The 25,725-nt window shown below is 42.6% G+C and overlaps 1 protein-coding gene across 2 annotated transcripts in view; it reads right to left on the bottom strand.

The window, feature by feature from the left end:
- The window catches only part of LOC112259040 (transient receptor potential cation channel subfamily M member 4), a 55,015-nt gene continuing 29,290 nt past the window's right edge, over positions 1-25,725 (bottom strand). For both annotated transcript variants that reach the window (XM_024433803.2, XM_024433804.2), the window contains 22 exons: positions 25,252-25,429; positions 23,207-23,271; positions 22,846-23,085; positions 21,419-21,521; positions 21,209-21,327; positions 20,523-20,822; positions 20,263-20,364; positions 17,706-17,834; positions 16,633-16,762; positions 16,068-16,213; positions 15,720-15,832; positions 14,651-14,752; positions 14,292-14,571; positions 10,578-10,693; positions 7,798-7,930; positions 5,454-5,628; positions 4,089-4,257; positions 3,305-3,486; positions 3,002-3,134; positions 2,667-2,739; positions 2,349-2,442; positions 1-2,154 (listed from right to left, as the gene is read on the bottom strand). In XM_024433803.2, coding sequence (XP_024289571.1) covers positions 2,105-2,154; positions 2,349-2,442; positions 2,667-2,739; positions 3,002-3,134; positions 3,305-3,486; positions 4,089-4,257; positions 5,454-5,628; positions 7,798-7,930; positions 10,578-10,693; positions 14,292-14,571; positions 14,651-14,752; positions 15,720-15,832; positions 16,068-16,213; positions 16,633-16,762; positions 17,706-17,834; positions 20,263-20,364; positions 20,523-20,822; positions 21,209-21,327; positions 21,419-21,521; positions 22,846-23,085; positions 23,207-23,271; positions 25,252-25,429 — 3,132 coding nt within the window. In that variant the 3' untranslated portion in view covers positions 1-2,104. The remainder of the gene's footprint in view (positions 2,155-2,348; positions 2,443-2,666; positions 2,740-3,001; positions 3,135-3,304; positions 3,487-4,088; positions 4,258-5,453; positions 5,629-7,797; positions 7,931-10,577; positions 10,694-14,291; positions 14,572-14,650; positions 14,753-15,719; positions 15,833-16,067; positions 16,214-16,632; positions 16,763-17,705; positions 17,835-20,262; positions 20,365-20,522; positions 20,823-21,208; positions 21,328-21,418; positions 21,522-22,845; positions 23,086-23,206; positions 23,272-25,251; positions 25,430-25,725) is intronic.

Raw genomic sequence — 25,725 nt, 5'->3', positions numbered from 1 at the left:
TGTAATAAACAGACGCACTTTAATTTCGGTCCAAAAATGACAGCACATAATAACAATAACGTGCCAAAAACACAGAACATAGGACAAGTATAGCGCCTGACAAAATCCACATAACAATAAACAATTACACACAAAGACATGGTGGGGAACAGAGGACTAAATACATGCAGTAATTATGGAATGAAAACCAGGTGAGTAATGGAACAAGACAAAACAAATGGATATATGAGAAATGGAGCGGCGATGGCTAGAAAGCCGGTGACGCCAAACGCCGCCCAAACAAGGAGAGGAGCCGACTTCGGTGGAAGTCGTGTCAGTGGTAAGGGGCTGTTTTCTTAAAGGAGAATTACTATAAACTAACAGGGTGGAAAATGATATCAGGGACACACAGAACATTTTAAATTAAATAAATACAATAATTTTAACTAGGACTATAAAATAATGAAGAAAGGTTTTAAATATAGAATTATTTTATTGCTTATATTTATTTTAAAATTTGACGAATAAGACCTGGGAAGGTGGCAAAAATGCCTACATCCACTGAAAAAACGTATTCGATATGCATAACATTTCCCTTCAAAATCCATATTTTTGTGTTTTCAAGGCAAAGGACACCTGACCTTATATTTAAAGCATTTTAGAATCAACATTTTAAACTATTTTACAATAAATAAGAAGTTATATTTCTTGGGGACAGAAAAGGCACCGCATGTTAGGAATGACATGAATCTGCCATGGTTTGTTGGGCAAAGCCTATGGAGAAAGAGCTGTTGTAGGGTTTTAGATCAACGCTGAAAATAAGGTGTGTGGTAAACATAGGCTTAGGAAATCTTATACGTTTTGTTCTATGAGATAATCTTCATCAGCAGACCTCTTTTTCAGTAATTATGTCATAAAAATTATCACATAAAGACTTCAAAATCCAAAGTTCATGTTAGCAGACTGATATTATCTCACAGAACAAAACATATAAACTCTCCTAAACCTGTGTTAACCTCAGACCTTATTTTTTGCGTTTATCCCAAAACCCTTTTCTTTCTCCATTTCCCCAATGGCTGAACGAACCAGAGGTAATCAATTTCTGGATTTTAAACTACAAGCTGGTGGGCTCTATATAGAGGTGAGAAAGACATTGATTTTGAGACCACATGTTATATTTTCATACTTTAGTATATGCTTTTCATATTAATGGGAAATACCTCTGTCACTAAGCGTACCACAAGCTTTCTGTTCAAAGCGTTCAAAGCGTTTTAGATTTAATTTGGCTTGTGGCATAGTAATTTAGGTTTTGCTACTCGCGGAAACACATTTTTAGATGACCACCACAGCTAAAATCCTTAAAAGTTGCTGTGAGAAAGCGGCACCGCCGTGTGAACATAGCTCAGTGCTTATTATCGGAAGTATTAGATTATGAAATCTGACTTTTTGGATAATGTTAATGATATGTTAGAGAAAGACCCCACTGAACAATTCTGAACATGAAGAATCATATTTGTGTTGGTAAAATATATTTGATAGCATAAGGAAGTGAAATTGCACATTGCGTTCAGCCAATCAGGTTGCAGTAGTCTTTTGTTTACCCCTGGCTGAACACTAGGTGCAACATCAGGAAATAGCATTCCTAGGCATTAGCCACTCCAGCACAACTCCATCACGTAAATAAAAACAATGAAACTGCTATACAGTTGTCGGTTACCGTGTATTAAGGCAGAACTGATTGAATACAGCCCTTGCTGAGAGTCTGAGTGCAAAACCAAAAATCAACATACAAACTATGTATTTTCTTGTGATGGTGTCAGGTTGAATGTGTTTGTACCTGGTCATGTCATTATGGGGGTAGAGACATTTGAATTGCACTTTTACAAATGTCTGTACATATTACATTAAGAACAAGACGCCAATACATTCTAGAACCCACAGTAAAAAAGATTTCTAGAACAACATAGGAACAATAAGTGTAACATAGAACAGCAACAATGGTCCACTTACAAAATGGCAGCAGTTCAAATGATCAATGTTTATAAAAGGACGGTGGACGAATGAGCATCAAGTCAGACATTCTTTTGCCCTGAGTGACAGTGATTGTGTGTGTGTGTACACGTGTCTAGATTTCATTATTCTCCAGACTTGGGTCAGCTAGTTGGAGAGTTAGATCTGAAAGAGAAAGCAGAAACTGGAATTAATACATGAAACCAAGTAATAAAATTGACTGGGGATCAATAAAGTTAATTTAAATGTTATATCCCATGACTGGAAAGGTCTCACGGAGGTAGGAGGCACCATTTCGTAGAAATAGAACACATGTGTAACCTATTTCATATATATTACATATCTGTATGCAACCTTACCTCGGAGAGTGGGCGGAGGACGTGTGGGCTTTATCAAGTTACTCTGAGAGAGAGCCTGCACCATCCAGGAGAGGGCACTAGAACAGTACTCCAACTGGGTGAGAGACAAAGAGAGAGAGGGTGAGAGGGGTGACCCTGATGGATGCACTCTATACAGTGCTGAGCAGACAGTTTCAACAGCTGCAGTCCAAATGTTGAGGGAGAAACCAGGGGAGGCGCATTGAGCCCCCGTCATGTACACACACACACACACGTGCGTGCACAGATACACACACTAAGCCCCCCCTGCTGCGGGCAGCAGCCCAGGCTGACACTGACCTCTGCCTCCAGTATTCTTAGCCTGTGGCCGTGGTCCCGGATCTCTGCCATCTGCTTTAGGACACTGTCCACCCTTCAGACACAACCACAACACAGATTAGCGGTCAATTCACATATCGCTTCTCAATCAATTTAGGAAGTGTATTAATTAGTTTGATTCATGAATTTAAAATGTCATTGACCCGATCCCTAACACAGGAAGACAATCAATCTACACCATTCTATTCATAGGCCAGATCAAGCCGAGCTGTTAAACTGAAGCTGTTAAATGAATCTGGCATTTAGTCGATGACATAAATAAGTGGACGAGGGTGAGAGATGGAGCGATGTCTGACTTGACAGAGGTGCGTTTGAGTCTCTCGGAGTCTTTCTCTCGCTCTCGTTTGTTCTGGGCAGACAGTATATTCTCCTTCTGGATGGCCTCCCATGTGTTCAGTCTACTGGCCTGCCTGCCACGGATATCCAGAACTGAAGAAGGGATAGAGGAGGGGAAAAGAGGGAAGAACAAAGAAAATGGGACGAAGAGAAAATGAGAAAAATACTCTTGAAGGACAATGGAAGTGGACTTCTAAAATACTGGAAGTGAATTATCTGATCATTGGTCTCCCTTCCTCTGTCTCCCTCCCCCAGTCTCTAACCAAAGTGTTTGATCTTGACAGAGGGGATCCTGCGGATGTGTCTCTTGATGAAGAGGTGGAGGTGGGAGAGGATGATGAAGGGTGGAGCCAGACAGGGTCTAGAGTGGTACTCTGCGATCAAGTTGTAGCGCTGGAACTTCCAGTGGGTGTCGCTGTGCTCCTGCACTTTGGAGAATGTGTAACTACAGGAAGGAAGGAAGGAAGGAAGGAAGGAAGGAAGGAAGGAAGGAAGGCAAGAAATGGTTAACAGGCAGAATATCAGGGAATAGGTGACTCCCGCTCATATAACCAATGATTGATTTTATTATACATTTTGGTTAATGATGTTTTGGGCCCCAATGACAGAGCTAGAAAAGGATATGGCATTTTGACAACACTCAAACATGCAGGGCTGGTATCAAATATGACACTTTAAAAGTCTAATCAAGTTGATTAATTTAAATACAACAACAGTAAGGAACTAGATAAGATAAGATGAATTCAGCACACAGATTAAAGAGGCCTATTGAATGAGTGATGATCTCAAGGGGACACACAAATAGAGTGAAAACAGGCATATGGGGGGTGCTAGATGGGAAAGAGGGACAGAGTGTGAAAGAGGGACAGAGAGTGAAAGTGGGACAGAGTGTGAAAGAGGGACAGAGAGTGAAAGAGGGACAGAGAGTGAAAGAGGGACAGAGAGTGAAAGAGGGACAGAGAGTGAAAGAGGGACAGAGAGTGAAAGAGGGACAGAGAGTGAAAGAGGGACAGAGAGTGAGAGAGGGACAGAGAGAGGGTCCATTACCTGAACATGGCAATGAGCAGGTTGACCAACAGGATGTTGGTGACCAGCAGAAAGATGACCAATAAGATGACCACCAGCCAGTTAGCATAGGTACTCGTGCAGGGCTCGGCCCCTGCCTCGATCAGGGTGACGTTATTGGTGCACTCTATCCCCTCCTCCAGTTTATCAGCTAGACAGAGAGGAAGAGGTGGGAGGGAGACGGTGAGAGTTCAAAAGAGATGGGAAGGAGCAGGGGGAGGGGTGTGCAGAATAAATATTTAAAATGGTATGACAAAGAGGGTAGATTGGGCAGAGGTTGGAGGGAATTTAGATGGGATACAGAGATAGAGGAAGCGAGAAAGAGAGAGGCAGGTATACACATACACACTGAGTATACAAAACATTAGGAACACCTGCTCTTTCCATGACATAGACTGACTCGTGAATCCAGGTGAAATATATCCCTTATTGATGTCACCTGCTAAATCCACTTCAATCAGTGAAGATGAAGGGGAGAAGACAGGTTGAAGAATGATTTTCAAGCCTTGAGACATGGATTGTGTGTGTGGCATTCAGAGGGTGAATGGGCAAGACAAAATATTTAAGTGCCCTTGAACAGGTTACGGTAGTAGGTGCCATGTGCAACGATTTGTGTCAAGAACTGCAATGCTGCTGTGTTTTTCACGCTTAACAGTTTCCGGTGTGTCAAGAATGGTCCACCGCCTAAAGGACATCCAGCCAACTTGACACAACTGTGGGAAGCATTGGAGCCAACATGGGCCAGCATCCCTGTGGAACACTTTCGACACCTTGTAGAGTACATGCCCTGACAAATTCAGGCTGTTCTGAGGGTAAACTCAATATTAGGAAGGTGTCCTTAATGTTTATTACGCTCAGTGTGCATACAGGTATATACACAGGTAACTTCCAAAATAAAGGAAACACCAACATAAAGTGTCTTAAGAAGGCGTTGGGCCACCACGAGCCAGAACAGCTTCAATGCACCTTGGCACAGATTCTACAAGTGTCTAGAACTCTATTGGAGGGATGCAACACCTTTTAATCCATGAGAAATTCCATCATTTGGTGTTTTGTGGACACACACACACACACACACACACATTAAATCTCCTATCTTCCTTTCAGACCCCTCTTTCAAAGTCACAGATCTCTTCTAGCCATGGTAGCCAAAATAATGGCCAACTGGGCATGTTTGTACATGACCCTAAGTATGATTGTATGGTAATTGTTTAATTAACTTGGGAACCACCTACTTTCAATATATAGTACTTTGTATCCCTCATTTACTCAAGTGTTTCCTTTATTTTGGCAGTTACCTGTACTATGTTACATGCAAACCACAGTCGTACACAAGCATTAACACACCATCCATTTCATGAATGGGGATATGTCCAAATATGTGCAGGTATGGCCTGTAGAACACTCGGCGGAAGATCCAACCGGGACGAGGATCGTAGGAGTAGAGCAGCGCCTGATTGGCTACGCCGTAGGCCATGAGCCACACCGCCAGGAAGAAGAGGAAGAAGAAGACGTCCTTCATCTGCCAATCAGGAGGGGAACAGAATATTAAGGGGAGAAAATTACATTGTCTGTTTTCTCTAGTGCAGTTTTAAAACTTGTTTTTGGATATTAGTTGTCGCTGCCAAAACCAGCACCTGGATCTAGACCATAGACAGTGCATTGCAAAAGTATTCAGGCCCCTTGGATTTACAAAGTGGGATTCAAATAGATTTGTCATTTCTTGTCAACAGTCTACACAAAATACACAAAATGTTAAAGTGGGAGTTTTTCTTTTTTATAAAAGAATAATAGAAATGATATATATATATATATATATATTCCACTTTGACAGATTATTTTGAGTAAATTGTTGACAAAAAAAAATTACATTTAAATCAATGTTAATAAAATGTGAAGAAATCCAAGGGGTCTGAATATTTTTGCTAGACAGGTTGGGGACTCTACTTCCCAAAATACAGTTTTAGCATGGCAGCGCCAATATGGACTTTCACCATTTTTAAGTAGTCAAATGGGTGGGACTTCCAATTGGTTAAGAAAGGATTACATGATTCCGTCCGGGTATTAGGAGGGATCAGACAATGAATTATGCTTGTGAGCAAAGATTCCAAAATTGCAAGTGGAATTAAATCGCAAACCTTGGCTATATACCTGTTCAAACAACAAACTCAGGGTGGTTTGTGTGCACCTTTTCAGTTTATTTGTGAACTAGTTGTAAAAGGAAATTGACTACTTCAAAATGGAGATGGCCTCGATGACGCTGCCTATGCTATCAGACTCAATGACACACACACACACACATTAACATCTGCAAACCATGTGTATGTGACCAATAAAATTTGATTTTATTTTATAGTAGAGTGGCCAGACAGAAGCCACTCCTAAGTAAAAGAGCACATGACAGCCCGCTTGGAGTTTGCCAAAAGCCACCTAAAGACTCTCAGACCATGAGAAACAAGATTCTCTGGTCTGATGAAACCCAGATTGAACTATTTGGCCTGAATGACAAGTGTCACGTCTGGAGGAAACCTGGCACCATCCCTACAGTAAAATTTGGTGGTGGCAGAATCATGCTGTGGAGATGTTTTCAGCAGCAAGGACTGGGAGACTAGTCAGGATCGAGGCAAAGATGAACGGAGCAAAGTACACAGATCCTTGATGAAAACCTGCTCCAGAGCTCTCAGGACCTCAGACTGGGGCAAAGGTTCACCTTCCAACAGGACAACGACCCTAAGCACACAGCCAAGACAACGCAGGAGTGGCTTCGGGACAAGTCTCTGAATGTGCTTGGGTGGCCCAGCCACAGCCTGGACTTAAACCTGATCAAACATCTCTAGAGAGACCTGAAAATAGCTGTGAAGAAATGCTCCCAATCCAACGTGACAGAGCTCGAGAGGTTCTGCAGAGAAGAATGGGAGGAACTCCCCAAATACAGTTGTGCCAAGCTTGTAGCGTCATACCCAAGAAGACTCGAGGCTGTAATTGCTGCCAAAGCTGCTTCAACAAAGTACTGAGTAAAGGGTCAGAATAGTTATGTAAATGTAATATTTCAGTTTTTTCACTTAAAAAAAATGTCTAATAACCTGTTTTTGCTTTGTCATTATGGGGTATTGTGTGTAGATTGATGAGGGAAAAATGTATTCAATCCATTTTACAATAAGGCTTAACTTAATGAAATGTGGAAAAAGTCAAGTGGTCTGAATACTTTTCGAAGGCACTGTATACACATACATACAATACCAGTCAAAAGTTTGGACACACCTACTCATTCCAAGGTTTTCATAATTTTAACATTGTAGAATAATAGTAAAGACATCAAAACTATGAAATAACATATGGAATCATGTAGTAACCAAAAAAGTGTTACACAAATCAAAATACATATATTTTATATGAGATTCTTCATCTCCACCCCATCTCATTTTCTTTCTCTCAAATTGTAGCAAACTTGCAACATTTTCTCTATGCCCATGGCAAAATGTGTAAAATTGCAGGAAATGAACTCTAAAACTAAATTTCGCTAGGGCTCCCAAAAAGCTTTAAGGCTAGGACTTTGACTACATGTTTGTGGGTACGCAGAGCCCCTCATTACCATTGTTTTGTGGCCCTCACAACCATGAAAGTTGTCAATCCCTGATCTAGATGCACTGCAGTAAAAAGGGTTTTATCCCTCTTTTTAGAAAGCCCTCACCATTTTTTCAACGATGATGATCTTGGGTCCCAGCTGTTTGTGGATGGCGAATATGTGGATGAGACGGAGGGTAAACACCATGTAGTCCACAGCCATCACAGCCCGGCCAAATTCATAGGACCATGGGAACATTCTAGAACACACAAAAAACACATGGTTATAGTCGGTTCTGAATGAAAGTATTGAAAATACTTATTTTTCGGATGTTGAAAATATGTATTTTCCAGCAGGAATCAGGAGGATATAATTATGGTCCGATTTGCCAAATTGAGGGCGAGGGAGAGCTTGTACGCGTCTCTGTGTGCGGAGTAAAGGTAGTCTAGAATCTTTTCCCCTCTGGTTGCACATTTAACATACTGATAGAAATTAGGTCAAGCTGATTAAAGTCCCCGGCCACTAGGAGCGCCGCCTCTGGATGAGCGTTTTCCTGTTTGCTTATGGTGGTATACAGCTCAATGAGCGGGGTTTTAGTGCCAGCATCGGTCTGTGGTGGTATACAGCTCAATGAGGGGTGTTTTAGTGCCAGCATCGGTCTGTGGTGGTGTACAGCTCAATGAGCGGGGTTTTAGTGCCAGCATCGGTCTGTGGTGGTGTACAGCTCAATGAGCGGGGTTTTCGTGCCAGCATCGGTCTGTGGTGGTATACAGCTCAATGAGCGGGGTTTTCTGCCAGCATCGGTCTGTGGTGGTATACAGCTCAATGAGCGGTGTTTTAGTGCCAGCATCGGTCTGTGGTGGTATACAGCTCAATGAGCAGTGCCAGCATCGGTCTGTGGTGGTATACAGCTCAATGAGCGGTGTTTTAGTGCCAGCATCGGTCTGTGGTGTTGTACAGCTCAATGAGCGGGGTTTTAGTGCCAGCATCGGTCTGTGGTGGTGTACAGCTCAATGAGCGGGGTTTTCGTGCCAGCATCGGTCTGTGGTGGTATACAGCTCAATGAGCGGGTTTTCGTGCCAGCATCGGTCTGTGGTGGTATACAGCTCAATGAGCAAGCATCGGTCTGTGGTGGTATACAGCTCAATGGCGGGGTTTTCGTGCCAGCATCGGTCTGTGGTGGTATACAGCATGAGCGGGGTCTGTGGTGGTCTGTGGTGGTATACAGCTCAATGAGCGGGGTTTTCGTGCCAGCATCGGTCTGTGGTGGTATACAGCTCAATGAGCGGGGTTTTCGTGCCAGCATCGGTCTGTGGTGGTATGTAGACAGCAGGCTGGTAGGGCTAACGTTAACAGGCTAGTTGGCTAGCAACCTTGCAAGCTGATTTGTAACAATACATTCGTAAAGTATTTGCTTGTAAGTTGTCTGAAAATGTAATTGAAACTAGTAGTCGTGTGTAAACGATTTGGTTTCATTTGAAGTTACACATTAAGTAATTTGTTGGAATTTACATTACTGGGAATAGCATGGCTTGCCGGGTCCTTCATATAAATGTCACACTCCACAAAAACATTTTCCAATATTGACTTTGGCACTCTGATCGGTTTTATATAATAACTTGAAAAACAGAAAAGCGACATGTAACTTCACATTGGGAACTTTTGATGCAAATACTAATGCAAATCCATATGTTACATGTGGTTACGTTTAAGCTACCTACCCTTTAAGTTGGAAGGTAAAACCGAATCGTATATGGATGTGGCTGTAAATACTCATCATTCTCCATCAGCCATTGTTTTTCAATAGGACACAGTGGAATTATAGTGTAGTGTAGAATGCACTGCTGAAATAACTAGGTTGTATATAACAATATATTCCACTATCTGATGAGCTGGTGAATTTCAAGCAGAGAGACAGGCAATACTGAATCAGTTGACAAGTCACATAGAAAAGGTGATCTTGTACAATGTTTCATGAGGCAGAAAAGGCATACAACATCGTTCTACGTTTTTACAGTAGCCAACTGCGTTACAATACCCCTATTTCTGATCATTTGTCCTACGTATGTTTTTATTTTACCTTTATTTAACTAGGCAAGTCAGTTAAGAACAAATTCTTATTTTCAATGAAGGCCTAGGAACAGTGGGTTAACTGCCTATGTACTGTATAAGAATAATGAAACTAAGACTGACATATTTCTTAACATGCTCAAAACCTGCCATTGGATACAAATGATTGTATAAAAAAACAGTCATATATTGTATGGAAAATGATATTTACCATGTACACATTCCTTTGCTTCAGTACTTCAAAAATAACCATTTTGAAATGTTTATCTTGTATTTTTTGCTATTGGATTAAATGGTAGTTAAAAGGACTAAATGGTGAGCCTATAAACTGGTGACAAATTGTTTTGTTTTCATGGTATTTCACAGACAAAACTTTGATTTTACATGAATGGGGCGGCAGGGTAGCCTAGTGGTTAGAGCGTTGGACTAGTAACCGGAAGGTTGCGAGTTCAAACCCCCGAGCTGACAAATCTGTCGTTCTGCCCCTGAACAGGCAGTTAACCCACTGTTCCTAGGCCGTCATTGAAAATAAGAATTTGTTCTTAACTGACTTGCCTGGTTAAATAAAGGTAAAATAAAAATAAAAAATAAATAAAAAACTCAGGTGTGAAAGATGTGTGAAACCCCAATGAATGCTCAATCAAAGGTTCTGAACATAAGACAGGGAGAATTACAAGTGTTATCAGCTTAGAGTTTTGTACGTACCAGAGTTTTGAAAAATATACCAAATACATCTGGAAAACGTGCCAAAGTGATAGAAAAAAATATTATACATTTTAAAAAGCTGTTTACATCGACACAGACACAAACACGTGCACATATGTAAAAACACACACCTGCAGCACATGCCCAGTGCAAAGAGTGAGATAGCTGTGATGTCACACTTATTCCACATGTCCTGGATGTAGAGCTTCATCCTCTGATATAAAGTAGTGCTGCCCCTGAAGAATGTCTGATAGAGAGAAGGACAGAAAGGGAGAGAGCAATAACAATTATTTTTATTGTCATCTCCAAAATGAATGGCAGCCTTGATAAAGATGTCCAGAAAATACATATTGAGCTATATATACACACATAGAGTGCTAAGAAAAGGTATTTGCCTCCTTTCAAATTTTCTTCACTTTTGCATATTTTGGATGTTGAACATTCAACCAAAAGCTAATATTAGATAAAGGGAACCTGAGTGAACAAATAACACAACAATTACATACTTATAAAATGTGTTTCATAAACAAAGTTAGCAAACACCCAATGCCCCTGTATGTACAAGTAATTGCCCCCTTACACTCAATAACTGGTTGTGCCACATTTAGCTGCAATAACTCCAACCAAACGCTTTCTGTAGTTGTTGATCGATCGCTCATGTCGAAAAAATAAAGAGGAGGAAGGAATTTTGGCCCACTCTTCCATGCAGAACTGCTTCAAATTGGTTGGTTATTACTGCATTGTCAGAACTAGAAGCACAAGCATTTCGCTACACTCGCATTAACATCTGCTAACCATGTGTATGTGACAAATACATTTGATTTGAACTCAGCGACATTTGTGGGTTTTCAAGCATGAACTGCTCTCTTCAAGTCCTGACACAATTGGGATTAGGTCTGGCCATTCCACAGTAATAACCTCATACCAACGGTCAAGCATGGTGGTGGTAGTGTGATGGTTTGGGAATGCTTTGCTGCCCCAGGACCTGGACAACTTGCCTTAATAGAAGGAACCATGAATGTCAGGTCATCCGTCTGTGAGCTGAAGTGCAGCTGGGTCATGCAGGAAGACAATGATCCAAAACACGCAATCAAGTCTACATGAAAATGGTTAAAAAGAAACACATTTGAAGTTTTGGAATGGCTTAGTCAAAGTCCAGACCTAATCCCAATTGAGATGTTTTGTCAGGACTAGAAACAAGCAGTCCTTGCTTGAAAAAACACAAATGTCGCTGCGCTAAAGAAATTCTACATGCAAGAATGGGCCAAAATTCCTCCACAGCGATGATCAACAACCACAGGAAGCATTTGGTTGCAGCCATTAAATGTGGCACAACCAGTTATTGAGAGTAAGGGGGCAATTACTTTTTCACGTAGGGGAACTGGGTGTTGCATAACTTTGTTAATGAAATAAATAAAACATGATTCAAGTTTTGTTGTTATTTGTAAACTCAGGTTCACTTTATCTAATTTTAGGTTTTGGTTGATAACATTCATTATGAAAAATACAGAAAATATGAAAGGGGGCAAATACTTTTTCACGGCACTGTAGAGTGAGTGAGAGCAAGAGGAAGAGCGATTCAAGTTCCTCGGTGTCCACATCACTGAGGACTTAACATGGTCTTCTCAACCCAGCAGGAGGCTGAAACGATTTGGCATGGCCCCTCAGATCCTTTTATAGCTGCACCATCGAGAGCATCCTGACTGGTTGTATCACTTGCATGGAAACTGCACCAACCTCGACCAGAAGGCCCTACAGAGGGTGGTGCGGACGGCCCAGTGCATCACTGGGGGACGTACATGCCAGGCGGTTTCTGAGAAAGGCCCCAAAAAATTGCTGAAGATACATACACACACTCACCACCACGCACACACTCAGCCTCGACTTATTGCACCCCTTTTGGTCCACCAGCTTCAAAACAGCTGTAAAAACTTTATTTTGTGTTATTGAAAATATATTTCACAGCGATATAGATGGTACAATGATTTCCACTAGATAACACAGCCACAAAGTCGGACCAGCTTTCCCAGTTTGACAACAGACGCCACTCTGGTGGGAGATATGAATAGGCAAATATCACAGCCGATCACAACACTTGCGGATAAGTAATACTGTGAAACACTATCATTCCGCTATTAGCAGCAGATACAGTATATTATGGACATTTTCTGAAATTACAATGCAAAAATTAGACAACAAAAAAAATCCCGTATTGCACCTTTAACAAGTAATACAACAAAATCTCAAAAAGAACCTGTCAAAATGATTGGCTAGGGTCCCTGTTTTCAATACTTTGTGCAACGCCCGTTGCAACGATAACAGCACTTTTTCCATAATGTTTTATGAGATTGGAGAACACATTGAGAGGGATCCATCTTCCATACAGAATCTTTCCAGAACTTTGATATCCTTTGGTCTTTGCATAACGAATGCCCTCTTCAATTCAAACCACAGGTTTGTCCAGAGACCAATGTCAGCTGCAAAACGTTGATTTTGTGGCAAATTAACCATTTCTTTGTGGAATTTTGATATATGCATTGTCTTGATGGAAGATCCCCTTATGGTCAAGTTTCAGCCTCCTGGCAGAGGCAACCAGGTTTTTAGCTACAATATCCTGGTACTTGACAGACTTTTTATGATGCCGTTGAACTTAGGGGAACCAGGACCAGTAGAAGCAAAACAGCCCCATAACATAAAAGATCCACCGCCATATTTTACAGTAGGTTCTGAATATGCATCCTTCTTTCAAATCAAATGTTATTCGTCACATGCTTCATAAACAACAGGTGTAGACTAACAGTGAAATGCTTACTTATGGGTCCTTTTCCAACAATGCGGAGTTAAAGATCAAGAAAAAAAGAAGAAAAATTAAATACTGACACGAGGAATCAATCCACAGTGAATAACAAATAACAATAATGAGTAAAAATAACAATAACAAAAATATCATGATACAGTACAGGGAGTACCGAGTTGATGTGCAGGGGTACGAGGTAACTGAGATAGATATGTACATATCGGTAGGGGTGAAGTGACTAGGCAAAGGACAGATAGACAGTAGCAGCAGCGTACGTATGTGAAACAGTAGCAGCAGCGTACGTATGTGAAACAGTAGCAGCAGCGTACGTATGTGAAACAGTAGCAGCAGCGTACGTATGTGAAACAGTAGCAGCAGCGTACGTATGTGAAACAGTAGCAGCAGCGTACGTATGTGAAACAGTAGCAGCAGCGTATGTATGTGAAACAGTAGCAGCAGCGTATGTATGTGAAACAGTAGCAGCAGTGTATGTATGTGAAACAGTAGCAGCAGCGTATGTATGTGAAACAGTAGCAGCAGCGTATGTATGTGAAACAGTAGCAGCAGCGTACGTATGTGAAACAGTAGCAGCAGCGTACGTATGTGAAACAGTAGCAGCAGCGTATGTATGTGAAACAGTAGCAGCAGCGTATGTATGTGAAACAGTAGCAGCAGCGTACGTATGTGAAACAGTAGCAGCAGCGTATGTATGTGAAACAGTAGCAGCAGCGTATGTATGTGAAACAGTAGCAGCAGCGTATGTATGTGAAACAGTAGCAGCAGCGTATGTATGTGAAACAGTAGCAGCAGCGTATGTATGTGAAACAGTAGCAGCAGCGTATGTATGTGAAACAGTAGCAGCAGCGTATGTATGTGAAACAGTAGCAGCAGCGTATGTGGCGAGTGTAAAATAATATAATTGTAAAAAAACTTTTGAGCATACAATAGAGTTCGATATTTATCAATGGTGCCAATTATTTTTGAACGGACTATATATATGTATATGTTTTGTGTGTGTGTGTGTGTGTTTACATGCGATGCGTCCTACCTGTCGAAACTCCTCACAGACCAGGGTGAAGACCCAGAAGTAGAGAACAAACTCTAAGGTGGACGGGCCGTGAGGGGGCGGGGGCTTGAAGTCCAACAATAAGACGTAAGCAAACAGGCTGAGGAACAGGAAGTACATCAGCACATTGCCTAGAAACGCTGTGACGGGCGCGAACCAGAACTCCCTCCAGCGTAGCAGTACGAACGGCCTCTTAGGATTAGAGGAAGGGGCACCTTTCAGATTGACCCTTACAGCCGCATATTCCTCAGCATCCTCATCCCTGAGAGGACAAGAATTAGAATAATTACTTTTTGTGTGTGCATTCATGCGTGCGAGCGTGCATGCGTGTGTGCGTTTACATCATGTCGGTGAGGGAGAACATGGTGGCATCGACTCCATCCAGACTGTCTGTGTCTTGACCATGGGGCACCTGCTCAGTCTTCCCCTCTTCCTCAGGTTCCCTGAGAAAGAGGTAGAGATAGAGAGAGCTGATAAACCGACAGACAGACATTGCGTAGAGGAAACTTTCCTTCACCACCACCTTCATTTCTCAAATTCACACCCTATGAGGAAAATAAGGAATGCTTTACATATTGGAAACTTTATTCCCCTTCACCACCAACCACATGAAAAATTACTATAGTTTACTATAGTGTAAATACTTTAGTATTACTACAGTTATTGTCATTGCAGACTGTATACTGCAGGGGTTTTCAAATTGGGGTCCGTGGACGTACTGCAGGGGTCCGGGGAAATAAAAAATGCCCATTTGAAAATGTTTTTTTATGAATATCGCTAGCTGTAACAGAATACCATCGTGGATAAAAATGGAATGTCTCTGTCCAGTATGAAGAAAGTTAGATGTAGTTTCACCAGCCAATGCTAACTAGGGTGTGACTGGATGTCTACAGGAACAGTTAGCATGCTAGCTAGTCCTGTTCATCCAACTCTGGGGAAGTAGATACATATACAGTGGGGAGAACAAGTATTTGATACACTGCCGATTTTGCAGGTTTTCCTACTTACAAAGCATGTAAAGGTCTGTATTTTTTTATCATAGGTACACTTCAACTGTGAGAGACGGAATCTAAAACAAAAATCCAGAAAATCACATTGTATGATTTTTAAGTAAGTAGTTAAATTAAGTTTTTAAATAAAAATGAATGGAGCGAATTTGGAGTGGTAGTTATTTTTTCCTGTGAGCGGTGAGGGTTTTTAGCGAAGCGGGGGAATGTGGACGGTAAGCAATGAATGGGATTTCTGACCGCTCAAATCCTCTGTTAGAATAGTAAAGTTTACTACAGTATTCTATTGTAAATACTGTAGTATTCTATAGTAAACGGTAGTATTTGTTCAAAGTGGGCAGCCAATCCTCTCTATATCTTAATGCTTAATGGATTGGAAATGCTCAGACAGGTAGCCACTAACCTGAAGCTTATGAGGTTGGTGTAGATGAGGGGGGGTAAGAAGAAGGTGAGGATCAGTTTCCAGACTTCTGTGCTCCTCTCCATGTCTCCCCACCAGATCTGAGACAGCAGAGACTGCCAGGGGAAGAGGTAGGAGCAGAGTTAGTCCTGAAAAACTTCAAATAACCACCCTTCACATTCTAATACACACACTCTGGAAATCTGGTTAGTTTTATAAAGATGAATGTGAACATACAGATCACACGTACATACAGATCACACGTACACACAGATTCACACAGAGATTCACACATGTACGCACGCGCACACACACACACCTTGACCTCTGATCCCCTGGTTTAATACAGACCTGCAAGCCATCGTGACTGAAGAAGAGGCGGGCATCGGCTGCGGTGGCCATCTCCAGACAGGTAGCTTCGCCCCACACCAGAGACTGCCTTATAAGGAGGTTGAAAGAGCGACTCTCACTGCTCTGATAGCATTCACTGAACACTTCTAGAGAGACAATTAAAGGGTTAATACTCAACACTCACTGAACAAGTCTAATGAGAGGAAACGGGTCACAGGTTTTCACATTGGGTGCAAATTGGTTTGCTTCCATCCTCATCCTACAGGCCTTGAGTGTGAAAACATTGCAAATGGCCCCAGACTGGGATGCCCTCCAGCAGACTTTTCGAACAGATGGTCCCTTGCATTCTGATCCGGAGTCGCTACTAGGCATTATGGGGTGTAAATTCACTCACAAAATACAAGATGCTCACTTGTATGCAAAACAGATAAATGCCCCTAGGCATTACTTGGATACCTTGACTGTCTAGGCTTTAATTGGGGAATCAGAATGTCAGGGAGCAGCCCATCACATTAAGTATCAAACTAAAGTATCAAGCTAAACATTTGGAATAAGGCTAGCCCACCATTGGCCAAGTTCTCAAACTTCTGTGCTAGCTCCTTCAGAGAGAGCTTGGCCGCCGTCTCACTCTCAAGCTTAGACAGCTCCCTCAGAATCTTACAGCCTGCAAGAGCACTGAGGACAGACTCCCCTGCCTAGAGAGAGAGATAAAGAGAGAAAGAAAGAGCAAGTGAAAGAGCGAGAGAGAAAGAAAAAGGGGATTGTTTTAACATAAGTAACATGTCAGAGTTCCGGTTCGGGGGCATGCATTGAAACGCTTGGCTTTCTTGTGGCTTTCTTTTGCAAAAGAACTATGAATTAACGGACTTATTTTCAAATAATTGTGAACACATACAGTATCATCACATTAAGGTGTGGGATGTTCACTGTATTACAAGGAACAATAGCAGGTCTATTTCGCTCCTGCAGCTGGCATATTCTGTCTGTTCACAATTCCCCTGTGGTAACATGGTGACTTTCAAAACCAGACAACAAAAAGAGGTGGCCACTACTATCTGAGAGACTGATTATGAGGAAATAACCATCAGCCATCGAGCGAAGGGGGGGGTGGATGGGGAGGGGAGAATTGTTCACAGTGGGGTTATTATCCACATGCAACCAAGGCTCTCCAGCAATATACTCTCTGATTACAATCTCATTTATGCCTGGCAAGCACCTAATCCGAAAGCAAAAGCGTACACTTTCTAGTCAAACAGGCATAAATCATTGTCATGAATCAATTTCATACTATTATCTACACCTCTGTTTTCTTTAATCAATAAAATAGATTCGATATATGAGCTAGTCTGACCGCCACGCTTACTCCTGCCAACTTCAAATGTCAGAATCTCCTAAAAGAACCACAAGGGTGAGGGAGGCATGCTTTCTTCTGGTGGGGGTGGGAACTGAGGTGGGGAAATCTTTGTATGAATTTCTATGGTTGTTTTTGTTCCTGTAAACATCCCCCCCCCCTCTAAAAAGATGACAAAACTAAATGGAAAATCTGTCACAAAGAAAAAGGGGATAGAGATCCATACATTCTTAACTGACTTAACTCTTCAGATTAAAGTTGAATAAAATCATTCATTAATAAATTACCATCTCCCAGAAGTAGACAGCCATCTCGCTGCGGTTCTGCAGCACAGCCCAGATGAACAGAGAGGCCCAGGGATGGACACAGCCCTGCTCCCTATACAGACAATCCCCCAGTAACAACTTATTCACTTGCTGAGAGAGAGGAGACAGACAGTACATAAAGACAGATAGGGTGAGAGTAAATACAGCCTGGTTAGCACAGCAGTCACAGTTACATTCTATGACCAGTGATAAAGTGGGTTCACCGTAGCAGCGTTGATAATTCAACTATATTGGTGGAGTCTACAGGCCTAGTTAGTACACATCACTGGACCTTGTCATTGACAACAGATGCATTTGTAATTCATGTGCTCTGGTAGTGCCCTAAACACTCTTGGAATTTGTTTTTGTTTTTTTAAACTAATCAAATGTTTTGCCACATGCACAGAATACAAGGGGTATAAACTTGACCGTGAAATGCTTGCTCATGAGCCATTCCCGACAACTTCCCGAGCTTTAAAAAAAATGTATACGAATATTTTAAAAATAAGACAAGGAATAAAATACACAAATATGAAGCTATATACTGGGAGTACAAGTACCATATCACTGTGCAGGGGTACGAGGTATGTGTGGTATAAATGTACATGAAGGCAGGGTAAAGGGACTAGGAATCAGGATAGATAATAAGAGTCAATAAAGAACAGAGTAGCAGTAGCATATAATGAGTGTGAAAGTGTGTGTGTGCAAGTGTGTGTGGCATCACTATGCGCACAGGTGTGGGGGGAGGGGGATGTGTGTGTGTTTGTGTGAAAGTGTAGTGTGTGAGTGTATATACAGTATGGCGTAAATCAACAGTGTACAAAACATTATGAACACCTTCCTAATATTCAGTTGCACCCCCTTTGCCCTTAGAACAGTCTCAATTTGTTTGTGCATGGACTACAAAGTGTCAAAATCATTCCACAGGGATGCTGGCCCATGTTGACTCCAATGCTTCCCACAGTTGTGTCAAGTTGGCTGGATGTCCATTGGGTGGTGGACCAGTCTTGATACACATGGGAAACTGTTGACTGTTGCGCCTGGCACCTACTACCATTCCCTGTTCAAAGGCACTTAAATGTAAATTTCCTGTAGTCTACAATCAGCTCTTTGGTCTTGGGACATTGAGGGAGATGCTGTTTTCCTGGCACCACACTGCTAATTCTCTGATGATGGTGTTGGAATTGTGCATGGCCACACAGTCATGGGGGAACAGGAAGTACAGGAAGGGGCTGAGCACACACCCCTGAGGGGCCCCCATGTTGAGGGTCAGTGTGGCAGAGGTGTTGTTGCCTACCCTTACCACCTGGGGCTAGCCTGTCAGGAGGTCCAGTTGCAGAGGGAGGCGTTCAGTCCCAGAGTCCCAAGTTTGGTGATGAGCTTGAAGGGAACTGTGGTGTTGAACACCGAACTAGTGTTCGGTGTTCAGGTGGAGAAAGCAGTGTGAAGTGCAATTGAGATATCGTCATCTGTGGATCTTTTGAGGTGGTATGCAAATTAGAGTGGGTCCAGGGTTTCTGGGATGATGGTGTTGACGTGTGTCATGACCAGCCTTTCAAAGCACTTCATAATTACAGATGTGAGTGCTACGGGACGATAGGCATTTAGGCAGGTTACCTTGGAGTTCTTGGTAACAGGGACAATGGTGGTCAGCTTGAAACATGTTAGGATTACAGACTGGGACAAAAAGAGAGATTGAAAATGTCAGTGAAGACACTTGTCAGCTAGTCTGCGCATGCCCTGAGAACCCGTCCTGGTATTCCATCTGGCCCGGCGGCGGTTTAAAAGTTTTACTCTTATCGGCAAACAGAGAGCGAGATCACTATGAATTCCAAAAGGAACTACACATCACTTTACAAGCCAGCATAATGTGATTTGCAGGCCTAATGTGGCCTGTAATCCAGGAGCTTCAGACCACTGTGTTAGGGTATATAGGCCCTCAAAAGTAAGGCATTATATACAGCATGTAATGTATTGTCAAAAAGAGGTGGTTTATTTTAAAGGATAATAAGGCTGGTAGAACCATTCAAAGATAAAAGGGTTCTTGTTAGAACTTTTCATAGATGGTTCTAGGAAGAACCTTCCCACTGGGCAAAAAGGGGTTGAATCAATGCTGTTTCCACATAATTTCAAGAAAACAATTCTATGTGATGAAGTTGAATCAAATGGGAAAAACTGATTGGATTTGCAAAAAGTCATCAAGGTAAGGGAATTTAGTATTTTTTTCACCTTATTTCTAACCTAAATACAATGTCATGGTGACATTTGTTCTTGATTTTACATTGAATTCAAGTTAGTTGACAACTCAACCAAATGTAAATCAAAAATAGATATTGAACTGACGTCTGTGCCCAATGAGTTTAGACGAAAAAAGGGGTTCCTGGTAGAACCATTTATTTAATGGTTCTAGATATAACCAAAAAGGGTTTCCATATGGAGACAAGCTGAAGAACCCTATATGGTTCTACTTAGCAACTTTTTTTCTGAGAGTGTATAGGGGATAGAGTGCTATTTGGAACGCAGCTATGGCAGCCATTACCTTCAGTGTTCTCCAGGTGCTGGTGCTCTGGTCCAAACCCAGAGGACCGTAGTAGAAGGGCTGACACACATCTCCCAGGATGTCCCATAGTAGCCGCGACACCTGGAAGGAGAGGCGAGTCACATATAACTGAGAACAAAACACCTAAATTAGAGGAAATGCGCCTCAACTCTACACAGAGTGTTTTTCTCAATAAATTATCAATAAATACTGTACCTAGTCATTTCTGTACCATAAAATAAAGTGCAACCCCTCCTCACCTCATACAAGCTGAGCTCTTTGGCAGAGGAGGGTCCTGATATGGGGCTCTTGAGGGGTGTAGGCTCGTCCGGAGAGCAGGGGACAGTGGGAAGGGATCTGGCCAGGCTCTGCCTCTCTGTGAGGTGTCGCTGGAGAAGCGTGTAGGCCAGAGAGCTGTTGGACAGCGAGCGGTACAGGCCCTCCAGACGCTGGTAGGTCAGGTAGTCCAGGATGTTGAGGCCGTTCTCATTGAAGAGACGTACAAACTGGGGCTTGTTGTTGATCAGTGCATCCGTCATGGAGTCCTCCAGGTCCTCGTACTGTGGGAGGATGGGAGGGTGTTTTTATAAACATATCTCTCTCTGTCTGTCAAAAGTGAAACAATAACATCCTGTCGAGTGAGAAAATAAAGGAACGCTTCACAAATTGGAAATTGTTCTGATTTCCAACTTCCCTTCACCATCAGCCTACCTTCTCTGTATTGTTCCAACTTCCCTTCCCTTCAACACCAGCCTACCTTCTCTGTATTGTTCCTTATGAAACCTCTCTGAAGCCGTTCCTTATGTTCCTCATGTTATCACATAGAGAAGTTGGTAAGGTAAAGTCTGTCTGTCGTTTTGAATAGAATAAATGCCCTGTCAACTAAATAACATAAAAGAAAATAAATGGAGTTAAACAGTGGAGTCAGAAATGAGGAGCAGCTCACCCTCCATTGGATGTCTCCATTGAAGAGTTCACTGTTAGCGATGTCCACCCTGTTCCAGGCTACTGCAAGCTTCAGCTCCTCTGTGTACTCACTGGCGTCGCTGGACACACGTTTACTGGCTGACAGAAATTACATTGAACGAGTGAATAGTTTGACCAGGATCATGTTCAACATATTTGTCAACAGACAGCACAACTCACGCACACCTACCTCTGACCAGAGCCTTCAGTAACACAGTGTCAAAATCATCAGGACTGTCCTGCTCCCCGTGGAACACTGTGATCAGATCTCTGTTCTGATAGATACTCAGAGCCTGGGGAAAGAAAGAAAACAAAGGAGAGAGAAAGAGGGGGGAGAGACAGAGGGGAGAGAGAGAGAGAGACAGAAAAACAAAGGAGAGAGAAAGAGGGGGAGAGACAGAGGGGAGAAAACAAAGAGAGAGAGAGAGAGAAAGAGGGGAGAGACAGAGGGACAGAGAGAGAGAGAGAGACAGAAAAACAAAGGAGAGAGAAAGAGGGGGAGAGACAGAGGGAGAGAGAGAGACAGAAAAACAAAGGAGAGAGAAAGAGGGGGAGAGACAGAGGGGAGAGAGAGAGAGACAGAAAAACAGAAAAAAGAGGGGGAGAGACAAAGGAGAGAGAAAGAGGGGGAGAGACAGAGGGGAGAGAGAGAGAGAGAGACAGAAAGAGGGGGAGAGACAGAGGGGAGAGAGAGAGAGAGACAGAAAAACAAAGGAGAAGAGGGGGAGAGACAGAGGGGAGAGAGAGAGACAGAGAGAGAGAGAGAGAGACAGAAAAACAAAGGAGAGAGAAAGAGGGGGAGAGACAGAGGGGAGAGAGAGAGAGACAAAGAAGAAAGAGGGGGGGAGAGAGAGAGACAGAAAAACAAAGGGAGAGAAAGAGAGAGAGAGAGAGAGAGACAGAAAAACAAAGGAGAGAGAAAGAGGGGGAGAGACAGAGGGAGAGAGAGAGAGACAGAAAAACAAAGGAGAGAGAAAGAGGGGGAGAGACAGAGGGGAGAGAGAGAGAGAGAAAAACAGAAAGAGGGGGGAGAGACAGAGGGGAGAGGAGAGAGACAGAAAACAAAGGAGAGAGAAAGAGAGAAGAGGGGAGAGAGAGAGAGAGACAGAAAAACAAAGGAGAGAGAAAGAGGGGGAGAGAAGAGGGGGAGAGAGAGACAGAGGGAGAGAGAGAGAGAGAGAGAGAAGAGGAAAAACAAAGGAGAGAGAGAGAAGGGGAGAGAGAGAGACAGAAAAACAAAGGAGAGACAGAGGGGAGAGAGAGAGAGAGAGAGAGAAAAACAAAGGAGGGAAAGGAGAGACAGAGGGGAGAGAGAGAGAGAGAGAGAAAACAAAAAACAAAGGAGGAGAAAGAGACAGGGGGAGAGACAGAGGGAGAGAGAGAGAGAGATAGAAAAACAAAGGAGAGAGAAAGAGGGGGAGAGAGAGAGACAGAGGGAAAAACAAAGAGAGAGAAAGAGAGAGACAGAAAAACAAAGGAGAGAGAAAGAGGGGGGAGAGACAGAGGGGAGAGAGAGAGAGACATAGAGAGATAGAAAAACAAAGGAGGAGAGAGGAAGAGAAATAAGCAGTATGATGAAGTGCTCACTCACACACACCCCACCTATCCCACACGCACCCTGTCCACAAGCTTCTCCCGGTCTGCCTCAGCAGGGAAGTGCCTCTTGACCCTCTCACGGGTCCTTTCGCGCAGCTCCGCGCTGGGGCTCTCGCTCCCCTCACCCTCTGGCGGGGGAGAGGTGCAGCTCATCGGCACAGCTGACAGGGCATCCAGCAGCTCACAGATAAGGTCTGCCGCTGGACCAGAACCATTCAACACCAGCCAGGGAGTAGCCTTCCTCAGAGAGAGATCCACCCTCTGGGGGAGGGAGAGAGAAAGATTTTTTTTAAGGGAGGGAGAGAGTGTTTGGGGGGAGAAGGGAATGTTCTGGACATGGACAGTAAAGTTAAGTGATGATAGTGATGTTGTAATAGCTTACCTTCAGCATGGCAGCTTCCCCTGAGATGAGCATACACAGCACAGGAATCTCTATACTGCCACTATCTGGAAGATAACAGGTACAGGGAAGGGGTGTGGGGAGACATTTTTAGTCATGAGTCATTGATCCGATGTCATTGTGAATGTCCATCATATTAATGTCAATGTGTGAATGTTTCATGATTTACTACTCATATGAATATCCATAATATCCATTTTGAATTAGGGGCATTTGGAGCTAAATGACGCGGCTCTTATACTAAATGGAGCAAAATAATGTGGCCCACATAAAATACTCAGAACTCCCATGACTAGGAGAGATTGCAAGTCAGAAGGACAGTGGACTTGAACCCATGCCAACTCTGTTAGCCTAGGCTGTGCATGTGTGCCGGGGTTCGTGGCTTTTACCGTTGGACCAGACAAGCCATGTGATGTGTAATTCCGGCCAGGGTGAGACTATACAACAATTGGCACTTTGAATCACCCGCATTGAGAATGACTGCCAGGGCAAGGAAAATGTATCGAGACTACCTAAATCATATACCTGGAACAGCCATCTCAGAAACAGGTGCAAAAAGTCCAATTACTAACAGATGGGTTAGTTTAGATATTGTTTTTATGTTTGTGTAATCAACCAATCAATGTACATGCAAAAACACAGGTATTGAAAGAAAAAAATATCTGAAAATCAACCTGCAATAGAGCATGCTGGGAGACACTGTATGACAATAATAGGCATGGTTTTGAGCAAACATACATTTGTAGTTTTACTCAACAAGATTGTTCAAATTCGACTCACTTCAAATTTGTTGATTTAATGTACAATTGTAAGGCAAACAAATTAAATGTTATTGGTCACATACACGTGTTTAGCAGATGTTATTGTGAGTGTAGTGAAACAGCTGCAATAGGATTGTGAGTTTGCTCAACATTTCTACAGCATAGCTGAACCAACATACAGTGTTGCCTACCAAAGGCAAATATGAATGTAATTTTACTCAAACTTTTTCAAATTCAGCTCACTTTGAACAGAGTTTGTTGAGTCAACAAACTTTATTAGCTCAAATTCTTGTCCATTTGAAGTCCACTCAACTCACAGAATAACGCTGTTGGTTATGTTGGCTTTTTTACAGTGTATAAATGCAAGGAAATCTCCTCTTCTCTTTTGTGACCGATCCATCGGGGAACATATTAAAATTGGGTTGATACAGAGAAGATTACCATGGTCTTCCTGCGCATGCACCAGAATGATGTGCTCTCCCCAATATTTATTGTTTCTGCAGTGATGATTCACCGTCTTCACCGTATTTTAGTTTTATTTTTTTAGTTTTTACTGTGTAGTCATGATGTCAACAATAGAAACTCCCATTGGTTGCTCACCAGATTCAACTTTGGATGAACTGTCAAACATTGTTAGTCTTTCTAACTGAAATATATAAATAACCCAACGAATATAACCAACACAAAAGCGTTACATGAGCATCACTGAGTTTCATAGGCTTTATCATATCGCAAAGGACGTTGGGTGTGAAATCTCTTACTAGAACGTTATGAGAATTAAATCAAGTTTTATACTTGTAAATACGTGGGAACAGGATAGGGGCTTTAGATGGCAGATAATGACCACTCCATAGACAGCATAACTTTGGCTTACCGTAAGCTCACACCTGCATGCTGAAATCTGTGCACTAGAAACATGATTGTTTTTTTAAGTCACACTGTGATCTGAACTTAGTATACCTTCATTGGGCAGCTTGAACATGCTGCACTTCACCTGCACATCTGTAATATATTTTATAAACTTTTAGGAGATGGGGGCTAGTCTTACCAGTATGTAGGTATTTATTTTATCTTTATTTAACTAGGCAAGTCAGTTAAGAACAAATTCTTATTTTCAATGACATCATAGGAACAGTGGGTTAACAGCCTTATTCAGGGGCAGAACTTGGGGATTTGATCTTGCAACCTTTCGGTTACAAGTCCATCGCTGTAACCACTAGGCTACCTGCCATGTGTGTGGTGTGTGTACTGTGTACTGTGTCTCACCCCAGATGCCGGTGCGCTGGTGGGAGATGTAGTCTTCCATCATGGACCTGAAGGCCGTTTCCCCTCCCCGCCGGCCTACACTCCCATCATCCACCAGCAGGAAGGCCTGGTAGTTATTATCCAGGCAGCACGAGTCACGAGATGCGTTCTGGACATAATACCGCGCAGGGAAACTACCCTGGGAGAGGAGGAGGGGGGAGAAGATAGAGACAAAGAGAGGGGAGTGGGGGCAAGGGTAGAGAAGGGGATCAGCGAAGGCAAAGTGAGAGGGAAGGGGGAGAGAGATCAAGGAAGAGAAAATAAAGGAGGGGAGAGAGAAAAAGAGAGGTCATTGTGATTACCATCCATTGTGTATTACAATGTCCTTGTTATTAATTACATTTCCTGTGGTTTTGCTTGGCTGAGTGAGAGAGGGTGAGAAGAAAAGAGGGGAGAGATAAAATAACGTGAAGGACATTCATTTATTTGTATACA

Source organism: Oncorhynchus tshawytscha, unplaced genomic scaffold, assembly GCF_018296145.1.
Source record: "Oncorhynchus tshawytscha isolate Ot180627B unplaced genomic scaffold, Otsh_v2.0 Un_contig_7605_pilon_pilon, whole genome shotgun sequence".
NCBI classification, from domain to species: domain Eukaryota; kingdom Metazoa; phylum Chordata; class Actinopteri; order Salmoniformes; family Salmonidae; genus Oncorhynchus; species Oncorhynchus tshawytscha.
The sequence above is the reverse complement of the archived record's forward strand: the minus strand, read 5'-3'. Positions and strand labels throughout refer to the sequence as shown.